Genomic DNA, 11,892 nt, shown 5'->3' on the forward strand with positions numbered 1-11,892 from the left:
AGGAGGGTAATATAAGGCTTGCGTACATTAGGTAGGTAGATACCCGTTGTCACACCGGAATATCATCCGTTGAGAATGCCAAGATTAAATAAATACCTTGAGTACATACATTTTGCAGCACCCATGTACATGTTATCGTCTCGATACTTGCCATCTCAAAAATATGTATGCCTCTCGTATACTCCTGCAAGGATACTGCCTACACTGCTACAAATCCGGACTTTATCAACAAAATGCAGACATGGAAGACAACAATATGTCGCTTAGAACCTATGATCAAACCTGGATTTCTATACACTAAAACCGGGATTATCTTATTGATTGCACCCGTTCATCAATCCTATAATAAGCCACCAGCGTAATTCGCGCTCACCGCTACCCATTCCCAACCAATCTTCTCAAACAGCGCATACATCACTTTGGAAGCACCACCGAGGGATTATCATACATCGTAGTCTCATAGGTCCGAGTCCGCCATGGTAATTTACAATGGTTGATATATTACTTGGCTAGAATTACCATGTCAATAGTCTGTCTTCGTAAAGGGGTTACATCATAGGAAGGCCTCAGTCTAAGGCATGGGGACAAAGGTGCTGTCGCGACAAAGAGATCATCATTCTTGATTGTATTCGGCTCTTTGTGGCTATAAATTGCAAGCTCCAAAACAATATAGTCGCTAGTCCACCCTTTATGATCGCAACAATAATCCAGACCTACACCACGAGACAGCTTAGTCGCCTATTCATCAGGACATTCTTGCAATTTATTTTTAGCTACATAATGCGCGCCTCTTTGGATATTTCTAGTCCTCGAAAGCTTACCATGGTGGTCATTTAATAATTTGTAAGGGAGAACAGGTGATGACTATCGTCAGGTATGGGTATTATCGGGGGTCAGATATGAGAAGCTCTTTGCATTTCTACTCTTTAGCTAAAACCCCGGATGGTATAGGCCCGGGAGCTTCATGCGAATAGCTTCTCCTTTGGCTAGACTACTCACTGCGTGATAGAATACTCGGGTACTTTATAGCCAAGTTTATTGTATTAATACGTTGCTATTGCCGTTAGCCCGCAAGACGTCTTGACATCTAGGCTTGAGGGGCCATCGATACCCTCCGATACCGTTATTGTGTTAATGGAAAGACTATAGCAAAGATTACTCTGCGGAGGACCATGATATGAAACTTATTTATTGGCGTGGAAAACTGTTTAACTCAACCTAGAAACAATGTTACTTCTTAAAACTAGTCTAATGTGGTCTTATGTTTCCTTTGTGGATATAATAGAACAAGGCTGCTTGAGGGTATATAGGTAACTGCTTTCATAGTCCCAGTACTCGCCATGGTGGTCACCATGAAAAGATATCGCCACTAGACTAAAGATACCCTTAATATCATACTTTGCTATAGTGCGTTATTCAACATGTTGTGTGGTATATTTATGAAGTTTTGTATTTTACGTGTACGGTGAATAGCCATGGGTTGCTCGCAGCGGCGGGTCTAATTTTTACGTATAACTCGCTCCACAGCACAGTATCGACCTGGATTCAGTTATACGATGTCCCGTTCTGGTACTGATTTGAAAGACTTCGCCGTTTCCGGTCAACTATAGCCTCGTACTATAACACATCGCTCCGGGCACCTGGTCCCCTTTGTCCACCGGTTATATTATAAAGGAGGCCGGTCGCGGTCCATGTATCTACTGTGGGCCTAATAGTCTAGACATCTAGTAAAACAGTTGTTTAGTTACATAACCCACAACGGCCATGCCACCCAAAGGTAAAGTTGACCGACGAGAAGAGAATGAGTTGCGGAGGGAAAGGAGGAGAACGCAGAAAGAGAATATAACAAGAATCAGAATCGCACTGAGTAAGGGAAAATTGGCTATTTGTGTTGGATCGGGTGTAACCCTATATTCAGTTCGTGCTGGCGAAAGAAGACGTATGGGTGTACGTATACAATGTTGCCAATTCCATTCCACATTCCATACTCTTGATGAAACGGGATAGATGGGTATGGTTGTTTAGACCATCAATCATATCACGTTTCATCGCTACTCCCCAAGGAGTCTTTACTAACTTTCGTTGTTGCACTCAGTGGGCCGGCCTTATCAAGAATGCGCTCCAATGGCTCGAGAACCAAGCAGGACCGATTGCAAATCAATACAGGGCCGACATGGACTATGCACGGGAAATACTAGCACGTCAGCAGATTGGGGATCAAGATCTTTTCGAGGCTATCAATAGGTTACAAAAAGTCATGTCAAAGCGTAATGACCTTTTCTCATCATGGCTGAGGCACCAATTCGAAACTCTGTATACTCTCATCACTCGCCCGCAAATTCTTGATAGTCTGCGGGAGCTTCACCGAAAGGGGGCTATGTTGTTCACCACGAACTATGATGATCTGCTGGAAAAGCATATTGGGATTCCATCTCTTACTCGCACCGATGAAAATGGCGTACTTGCGTACGAACGAAAATCTCTTGATGCGGTATTTCATATCCATGGCCATTGGCAAGATCCTGGAACGTAAGTAACTTTCCAAAGCTATTTGTCGCGGACGTCGACTTTATTCGTGATTGCACGGAGCAGTGGTTGCTGACTCGGAGTGCCCAAGTGTTGTACTATCTGCAGAACATTACTACACCGTTAAAACGCACGCTGGTGTCCAGGAAACATTGAGCCACCTCCTGGCTACCAAGACCGTACTTTTTGTTGGATGCGGTGGCGGTTTGGGAGATCCTAATGTTGGTCCGCTCTTACGATGGATTGGAAATAGACATGCACAGCGTGGAGCCGGCCACTACATTTTGCTCGCTAAACACCAAAGGAACCCGGTGCCTGACTTATCGTTGAACCATTGCGTCTGTGCTAATTATGATGCTATTGCTCCGTGGTTAATGGGGCTTCTGCCTGATGATGACCAACGTGAGGGTCTTGGTAAGTTAGCTAAACCAACGAATAAATATCAAACTGGGACCTAATCGAGACGTTTAGTTCATGAATTGCCAAGCAACAGCCGACGGTTGAACGTTTTTAACTGGCTTTCGCCGTACGACCAAACCGGGTTCTTGGATGCGAACTTAAATCGACAGAGCGGCGCTCCTATCCCATTCCACCACTTGGTCACGCATCGTGAGGATTTCTGGGAGGCAGATGGACGTAACTTCAGTTTTATGTGGGCTATCGCGGAAAGTATGTCTTTTTAACTACCACCACTTGTGCGTGAACATAGCTGATAACTTCCCGTGCTTAGGAGATGAGGGTAAGACGATGTTCTGTTCTTCGGTAATAGATGCCACTAGACAGGCTTGCAGATTAGCAACTACCCGACGAAGTCGAGATTCCCTTGCTTACTTCTTCTGTGCAACATACGACCTGAATAATCCAGGAGAGCGAGCTCAGTACGACTTCAGCGAATTCTGTCGTACCGTCCTGAATCAATTGTGTCCGCCAAACAGAGTCTACCCGGCCCTTCGCGAGTTATGTGCTCAATGCACGCAATACCACCCTGCAAGGCAACCGACTAATGCAGAGCTTCAGCAGGCTCTCATTGGCGTCATTAGTGAGCTTGACCGCGAATTTCGAGGGTCCCAGGGTGATGTAATTTCACCGGGAGAGACGTACCTGATACTCGATGGGATCGACGGCCTACCCGCTGATAGACAACCTGATTATCTGATATTCTTAAGAGAATTGAACAACCACCAGTTTCAGCATTTCCATATACTAATATCTAGCAACTCCCTGCCGTGGCTTAATTTATGGCTAAGCGGTGGAACACCTCAACAGCCATGGGTTCGAACCTATATAAACTGGGATCAGCACATGGTACCTATAAGGGCTGAATTCATTACCAGGTTCCTCGATAAGATGGTTATGCGCGGGTTACACGATCCTCTCCAGAGAGATTTCATTTATGACTCGCTGAGATTTACTCCGCTTAGGTGAGTTGAACACACAGCAACTTTTAATTGAGACACCTAAATTATGTATGGATCTTTCTAACTGATTATCGTTTGTAGCTTTCATGATGTATATTTGGTATTGCAAGGGTTGTGGAATTTGCCAGCTTTCACTGTGCCAGCTATTCAAGCTCAAATATTCGGACCATAATACGGATGCATCGATATATATGGTTAGGATAGTTGAGACAAGAAAAGAAAGAAGGAAAGAAAGAAGAAGAAGAGAGAGATAAAGAGATAAAGAGATAGATATCAATTGATGAGGTTATGTAATATTGAGCACAGTTCACACAGTCATAATTTTACATGAAAGATTTATGAATTATGCTCGTACATTTAAAGTGTGTATAATTACATAATCGGCGTTGCTATGTCAACCAGTAGCAGAACATGGATTGGTCCGGGGTAAGAACTACCTACTGTAGGTAAGTACACTAAGAAATCATTCCGGAATTTTGTTCCAACATTTCAATTCAATTTTGAATTCAATTCCAAATCTAACCCCATTCATAAAAAACATTCACACCGAAAGTGGCGGCGCATCACACGGCGAAAATTAAGACTTTGGCGACGTACCTATATTTGTGCGTCCTTTGTTGCCAAATTCCTCTCCATTCTTTTGGTGATAATTAATTACTACGTTCCACCCCTTTCCCTTTTTCTAAAGCCTGAATGGCTTCACCGCTATCTCCTTCTAAGATCGACGTGTTGAATTCTGCAACACCTTTGAACAACCACAATCCAAACAAGTGCGAAAACGACGGCGGCGAAAATATCAATTTATATACGACTAAAATGAGTGGCGAACGCGTCGCTCATGCTGATGACGCGACAAGTCCTCCAGCTGTGTCACAGATGGATGAGGATAAAGACAGCGCCAGTCATAGCCAAGAGAATTTCTCACCATCCAAGTCGCGTCATTCAAGAATATTATCCGGCACCGAACTTTCGCCTCTAATGATTTTAACCACAACGGATGAAAATGGCGACGCCGAACCTCGACCCCCTAGAAAACAAGCCCAACCGATTAAAAGTCCTAGAAAAATATCTCCCGAGAAGCGCTTCCCGATCAAGGTCAACAGTAGCCCCTCTCCGTCGTCATCACCCTCCCTGGAGACCCCGAGGCCTAAGGTACAAGAACAACAAATTAGTATTGAGGAAGCTCTTCGCCAAAACAGTGGTCTTGCGACCGCCATCCAAATATTTGAAGATGAAGATACGATGTTGGAACACGACGAAGACAATGAGGCTGACGTTACTTCTATGTCTGTGGGTGATCAGCCAATTGAAGAAGAACCTTCAGGTCCTGATGACACTATGATCAGCACCTTCAGTAATTTCTCCGCAGTGCCGAATATGACCATGTTTGCGAGAATTGGACACAGCCCTACTAAATTCGCTAATACGAATGCCACACCCACCAGTCTACGGATGCGCCCGGATCCTTCACCTTCTAGAACTCCCCGACCTCCTGTCATGCATGAGTCCGGGAATACGACTAACCTCCTCATGGACTTCACCGAGCAGATCGGTGGATTTTCTTCTAGACACCCCCAGCAAACGCCGAGCCGAAGCCAGGCTTCTGGTAGACCTCAGAGAGACGCAGTTGCCGCAACGCCCCAACGTCAGCAGTCCAACCTGCTAGATTTTGACATACCACCCCTCCCGACACCCCGTAGTATCCCTACTGTAACGCCCAGAGAATTAGAGTCGCTTAAGTCGGGCTTTCTCTCCGAGATCAGCAGCCTTAAAGCTTCCCTGAGCGGCAAAGAAGCCGAAGTCACGTCACTGAAGACTGCGGTTGGCGATGCTGAAAAGCGCGTGGGAGAATGCATGGAGCAACTTCGCGAGATGAGGGCCGTCAAGGAAGCATTGGCTGAAGAGAAAGAAGGATGGGAGAAACGCGGTCGGGAGATGGAGGTCGTACTCCGCAAGGTCAAGGAAGAGATTGTCATCAGCCAACGAGAACGAGAAGAGATCGAGTTTAAGTTAGAAGAAAGCGAGAAACGACGCGAGGCAGCAGAGATTATGGCGCAGGAGGCCGAAAGCAAGATGGCGGGCATGCGCGCCGGCAAGGCTACCTCGGATGCTGGGTCAGAGCCTGGTAACAATAAGTCGCCGGACAAGGCTAAGAATGCCGGTTCCCGCGAAGTTGAAATCGCGGTAGAGCGTGTTGCTCGTGAACTACATGCACTTTACAAGGGCAAACACGAGACTAAGGTTGCAGCCCTCAAGAAGAGTTATGAGAACCGCTGGGAGAAGAAGGTTCGCGAGTTGGAGACCAAATTAGAGGACTACGTGGAAGAGAACGAGAAGCTAAGGCTCGGTCGGGATGCCACAATAACAAAGGTTGATCCTAACCAGACCATCGTAGACGAAGAACGCAAGGCTCAAGCCGTGAAAGACTCGGCACAGATTAAGGAGCTAAACGCCGAGATCGAGAAGCTCGAGGCTGTCGTCAGCAGCATTAAGGTGGACAACCACGAACTCCGTCAGCTTCTCGAAAAGGAACGTGTCGAGAAAGGCGAGCTTGTGTTGCTGGCCGAAGAAATGATGTCGATGCAGAGTTTCGTCCAGGCGGAAGAGACACCAGCCCGACCGGCTCCCGTCAAACCCCAGCCGACAGGACCCGAGAGTTTCCGTAATAGTGTTGGCGGTCGCGTATCGGGTCTACGTGCTCCCAATTCCGTCAAAAAGCCAGCGGAGAGCCGGATCGGGGGTATTGCCCATGAACGAAGCAAGAATGGCGGGTCTCATGGCGGTCTACCGCGCCCTGGTAGTGGCACGGGCGCGAGGAGCGGCATTATGAGTTCCATCGAAAAGATGGGCAACTACCGAGGTCGAGTTGAGTAAAACTTAACTGGGGTTAATGACTTGGTTCATGATAAGTTATAATGGGGTGTTACGACTCTGAATGCAGATACGATGTGGGCCAGGTATTGTAATGACGGATAGGGGATACTTCTAGTTGCACGGGTGGAGTCTGGGTTGGGATCGAGAGTCTCTTCCGAATTGCGGAACTCCTACTTTTCCAAGCTACATTATCTGTTAGGCTTGGTCGCATTGGCTGCATTTAAACGAGCTACCCATACTGTATATAGTATCGACTAGTCGTTATGGGAGATTGGACTTGATTCAGTCTACCTCATGTTGTCAATGCGAAAAATAATACCCATGTATTATCTGAAAAATACTAACTACGTCTCTACATAAGCACTCGAGTAGGCTTATTACTTGTTTTCAATGACATCACCTAACCAGTGCTGTAGCATCTTCGGCACGAGACCGACATCCAAAACTTGTGGACACTCGCGGAGTGCACTACTATCACGACAGGCTTTCTCGATATTGTACCGTAAACCAGGGCCAGAGCCAACACCTAAACCGCTGTATGTATCCTCGTAGTATTCCACCAACTTGACCGCAGGTAATCTAGCTTCCGCGACCGAACCTAGGACATTCGCTCGCGAGCGCAATCTCGATAGCCATTCTCTTAGATCAACATCTTCAAACTTCAATCCTGCCTCTCGCAACGCGGGTAAAAAACCCTCATTCCATGAAAATTTGTGCGGTGGTTTGACATTATAGAAGGACGGCTCATGAGCCCCCATCGGAAGTTTTTCTGCGAGCTGCAGACACGTATGAGCTACCGTGTCGACCGGCATCCAATCGCAGATATCATGATCGCCTTCAAGACGTGGTGCCGCATGGACCTCGGTTATACTTCGAACCAGAATCGGGATGGCTTCTTTGCTATTCCAAATACCATTGACGGTATCAGCCGAGATCTGTCCGATCCGTAAGACACCGACGACGGCCCCCTTTGCCGCGGCGGAGAAGCAGATACGCTCGCTTATGAGCTTTGAGCGTGCATAGCCCGTTGGTGCCGCGTATCTGAGGGAAGTGATAGGCCCTTCGGGTACGATGGCGGGCGTTAGCATCTGAAATGCGGTAGAAATGCTGCTCGCGAATATAAGATGAGCTGGGGACTCGAAAGGGACCTTCAACGACAGATTTAGAAGGTTGCGTAGGCCCACGATATGGGGAACTAGACTCATTAACGAAACATTGAAGTTCACAGGCCAGGCCGCATGAATTATGAGCGTGGCCGATTCTTGAAGAGCTGCATAGCGTTCTAGCGAAAGACCAAGATTCGGTGCGCCCAGGTTATTTGCCGTTAAGGCTGTTACCTTCCTAAATCGTGCCTCATCAACACTCACCGTATTGAGTCCTCTAGTCACCATAGACTCATCGATGCGAGCTAACGCATTGTCCCCTCGGACTAAACAGTAGACATGCCCAACTTTAGGATCATCCAGTAGTTGGTTAAGTAAATGAGCACCCAGTGCACCAGTAGCGCCAGTGAGTATCTATACTATCTTGTTAGCTACTACGTGTTTAGAAAGGGACAAGGAAAGCTAAGAATATTTCTTTTGCTTACCACGACCCCCTTTTCCGGTGTTGGGAGCGCTCCTGGCGCCCGTGGCTGGAAATCCGTATTTTCCTCGATTATTTTCTCCATCTTCATTATTTCATCATCGTCACTTGGGTGTAAATCTTCAAGTTTCTCGCTTGTCCGCATGGCGAAAAGGAGTCGAGCGAGCTTTGCTACGGACCCAGCATCATAGACAATATTGGTGCGTAACGAATGTCCGCCAACATCCAAGTTACGTTGTAGTAGTCTACGCACCTGAGCAGCACGTAGACTATCAATTCCTGAGGCGAATAGGTCTGCTTCTACATCTGGAACCTCAATAGCTGCTTGTTGGCGGATGAGCTTTAGTATAAACTGTTCTAATTGCTCGACGTTAAGCGTGAGGTTCCCGCTGCCGTTCCCTTCAGCAACGTCTTTGTCTTTGCTGTATAAGTTCTCGATTACATCTTCGAAATGCGCGTATGCGGCCGCACGAATGATATTATTCTTGTCAGTAGCCGGGTATTCAACATCAGCAGCGATCGGAGCTATCATGTCAGGGGTCAGACGTGCGAATTCGTCCGCGATCTCGTTTGCTCTGTTTATATAAGGCTGGATGGCCTCGACGAACTCGTCGTCAGATAAATTAGCCGCTGCTGTAGACCGGAAAGCTAAAAGGCCAGGCACAAGGCGATCATTGCCGACCATCAATACGTCGCGCACGAGGGGACTCTCCCGAATAGTACCCTCCATATTTAGAGGAAGTATTTTTTCTCCGCTTAGCAGCGTCACCCTGTCGTCGGCGCGGGCAACATATTTCCAAGCCCAGTCGATTGATGGATGTGGAACAAAGAGATCCCCCGAATGAAAAGATCCAGGGGGGTCATTCGAATTGCTGATCATGAGCGCAGGATGAGACTTTAGATACACGGACTCATGTACATTGCCATCAATCTTCTTGAAGGTTATATGTTGGCGTAAGTTGGCATATGGTCGAATATAGTCCCAGGAATCATCTCCTGCTTCACGGTGGATGGAGTCACCCACATGGCCGACTTCTGTCCTAAATATATGTTAGCTACCTATCTTATACGGGTTAAGGGCCGAGTAAGGCGAACAAGCCAAAAATCAGGCCAAGCCTTACGCCAGCCTTGACGACTCGGTTACCGAGCTCATCCGGAGTTCTCGCTCCCGCTGACGTGACAACTTTGCAATTTTTCAAAACATCAATACCATCTTGTCTTTCCGCCATGAGTTTCAGAGCATACGGAACTGTATGACAAATCTCAGGCTGAATCGACTTGAGCGCTGAGATCAAGTTGTCCGCCGTTAGGGGTAAGTGCGCATTAAATAGGTGTGCCGGCCTCCGCATCCACATCGCTTGTATTGAAGTAATCAAACCATGAAGATGATACCATGGTAATGCATTAAACGCTTTCAGGCCAGTACCCGACACCATAGAATTGAGAAGGCCTTTGTGCGATAGAAACAATGGCTTAGGGAGCCCCGTAGATCCGGATGAATGCATCATGAGCGTAATCTGTGTGTGCTCCGTCTCCTTGTCGGGAATATGTCGCTGGAAAGGCCGGGAAATGTCTTCAGGTTTATCAAAATCTGCTCTAGTTGGAATCTGGATGAACTTAAACTCCGGGTGTGCCCGTTCAATCTCAGATACTGTCGACTTAACACGAATGGTGGTTCCGTAGAGTATGGTATCACAGCTTGCGCGCCCGAGTAGATGGAGACACGCCGTCTTGTTTAGGCGAATAGACACAGTCAACACCTTACATCCAAGCCGGAACAGGGCGAAAAAAGTGACAACGAATGATAAGTCTGAAGCAGCAAAAAGAGCTACTGTTTTGCGCGAGTTCACTTCAATTCCAGCCCGCACGAGCGCCCGACAGGCCTCGTCCACCATACGATCGAGATCTTTCCCGGTGAAGTACTCATATTCAGCAGCATCATGATCATAACGGGGGTATCCAAGAATAGGAGCCTGCTCTTCGTCTCTCCCTCGCTCACGGATAAGGTCATCGATCATCCATAGCTTGCCAAACCGATCAGTCCGTTCTTTAACAACGTCGGCAGATATGTTAGACATGATGCGTTAGAGCCGTAAGGGATTGTCAAAACTAGGGGTTTATACTCGTTCGTCTAACTAGAGAGAAGTCAGTAAATTGTCTCTACGAGTAATGGGTGTTTTGGTTGGGAAGTTGAACCCATGCGTCGAGTATTAATACCCGCGACAAATGAGTGAAAACGGCGTAAAAGCGGGCTTTATGTTGGACCCGGCACCTGCCCCCACAAGGAGTTGGAAATCTAACTCCTATTGAGGCTGACCATTAGGTGTAATATTGGGCCTATGGGCGAACAGCTGAGGTGCTATGCAACTAGACATCCATCTAGGTAGCTTTAGGTGGTCTTTTTGGCCTATATCCGAAGAGTCATTTCCGGATTATACGTACTCCATTGTAACGGACCAGGAATAAATGAGACATGATCGACAGGTATTCATTCTCTCCACTCTCGAACCCCGTGTCGTCAATAGGGCGTAGGGGATAACCTCAGCATTAAAAACCGAACGGTCGGATTCATCTGTCCAATAAATCTGTCGGCCTGCTCTACGGTAAGTGACTGCGCCATGTGTGGGCTTCGATCGGAATAACACCGTAGATGGTAATCTGCTTACCTAGATGCGTACTGAGTTGGTGACCTCGCCGAACAACGGGTTCGTAAGCAGGCAGTTAGATCATCTTCCTTCTCCCTCTTTTTCTTTTTCTTTATTCCACTCCTATATCTTACGTTGTGTTCTTCTATCTCCGTTCTCTATTAGTGCTACTTATTCCTACCAATTCCGACTTATCCCCAATAGTTCAAGCCATTAGTGTAACATTGTGATACACTTACCGCACGTTAATACACCTTGTAAGGACAGCCGGGTTGCATTGTAGCAATTGCTACCCTACATCCTAGCACCTTGTGGAGCCAGCACGAATAATCCGTATGACAGTCAAGCTTTACTGGCATCCAGTTAAGACGGGAGAATTGTGCGGTATAATTTTAGGTAAAGGAGGTGAAAATCCATATTGGCCCGCGTCTAGGTATACTGGCGACTATTTCAGGTTTTGGCTTATTTGTAGGTTACCTAAAAGCAAACATGCAGAACGAACCGAGCGTACTTTCGGGGCACCGTAGGGGGGTTTAATTTACGCAGTACCTACCTACCTAGGTATGGATCATGCATGTGTTTGCAGCCTCACATCCGTGAGTGTTCTCAAAACTATATACGTACTCGACTTAAAAACCGTCCTGAAAAGGCTTCTATATATGTGATGATTGGATTAAATAATAGATGCCTAAGTATCTTATATGTAGATCTATGTGATAGAAGAAACAGGAGTTGCATATGTATTATACGAATCGTACATAGAACATGACAAACACCCAGGATGTCGATTACCCTTATGCACATGAATCCTTCCCGTATCCCCTTACCCAGCACTTACTATGTCG

The 11,892-nt window shown here is 46.8% G+C and overlaps 3 protein-coding genes across 3 annotated transcripts; 2 read left to right on the plus strand and 1 right to left on the minus strand.

Annotated features, from left to right (window-relative positions):
- Positions 1 to 1,764: 1,764 nt before the first annotated feature.
- On the plus strand, positions 1,765 to 4,261 carry F4822DRAFT_442716 (SIR2-like domain-containing protein; the record flags this gene model as incomplete). The annotated part of the gene is made up of 6 exons (XM_051463021.1): positions 1,765 to 1,947; positions 2,096 to 2,529; positions 2,618 to 2,940; positions 2,998 to 3,195; positions 3,257 to 3,947; positions 4,026 to 4,261. 6 exons carry the CDS (start codon positions 1,765 to 1,767, stop codon positions 4,114 to 4,116), a joined length of 1,920 nt encoding a protein of 639 aa, XP_051315142.1. The 3' UTR covers positions 4,117 to 4,261.
- A 165-nt stretch (positions 4,262 to 4,426) lies between these two features.
- On the plus strand, positions 4,427 to 7,143 carry F4822DRAFT_398070 (uncharacterized protein). Its single transcript, XM_051457663.1, has one exon. The coding sequence runs from the start codon at positions 4,638 to 4,640 to the stop codon at positions 6,816 to 6,818; it is 2,181 nt and encodes a 726-aa protein (XP_051315143.1). The 5' UTR covers positions 4,427 to 4,637; the 3' UTR covers positions 6,819 to 7,143.
- A 52-nt stretch (positions 7,144 to 7,195) lies between these two features.
- Positions 7,196 to 10,480, minus strand: F4822DRAFT_427724 (acetyl-CoA synthetase-like protein; the record flags this gene model as incomplete). Its single annotated transcript, XM_051460788.1, has 3 exons — positions 7,196 to 8,335; positions 8,407 to 9,442; positions 9,498 to 10,480. 3 exons carry the CDS (start codon positions 10,478 to 10,480, stop codon positions 7,196 to 7,198), a joined length of 3,159 nt encoding a protein of 1,052 aa, XP_051315144.1.
- Between the last annotated feature and the right edge of the window lie 1,412 nt (positions 10,481 to 11,892).

This window comes from Hypoxylon trugodes (genome assembly GCF_022578975.1).
Source record: "Hypoxylon trugodes strain CBS 135444 unplaced genomic scaffold F4822scaffold_4, whole genome shotgun sequence".
Taxonomy (NCBI): Eukaryota; Fungi; Ascomycota; class Sordariomycetes; order Xylariales; family Hypoxylaceae; genus Hypoxylon; species Hypoxylon trugodes.

Excerpts from the sequence above, each read along its gene's own strand:
- F4822DRAFT_398070 (XM_051457663.1), top strand. The coding sequence starts at position 4,638 with ATGGCTTCACCGCTATCTCCTTCTAAGATCGACGTGTTGAATTCTGCA.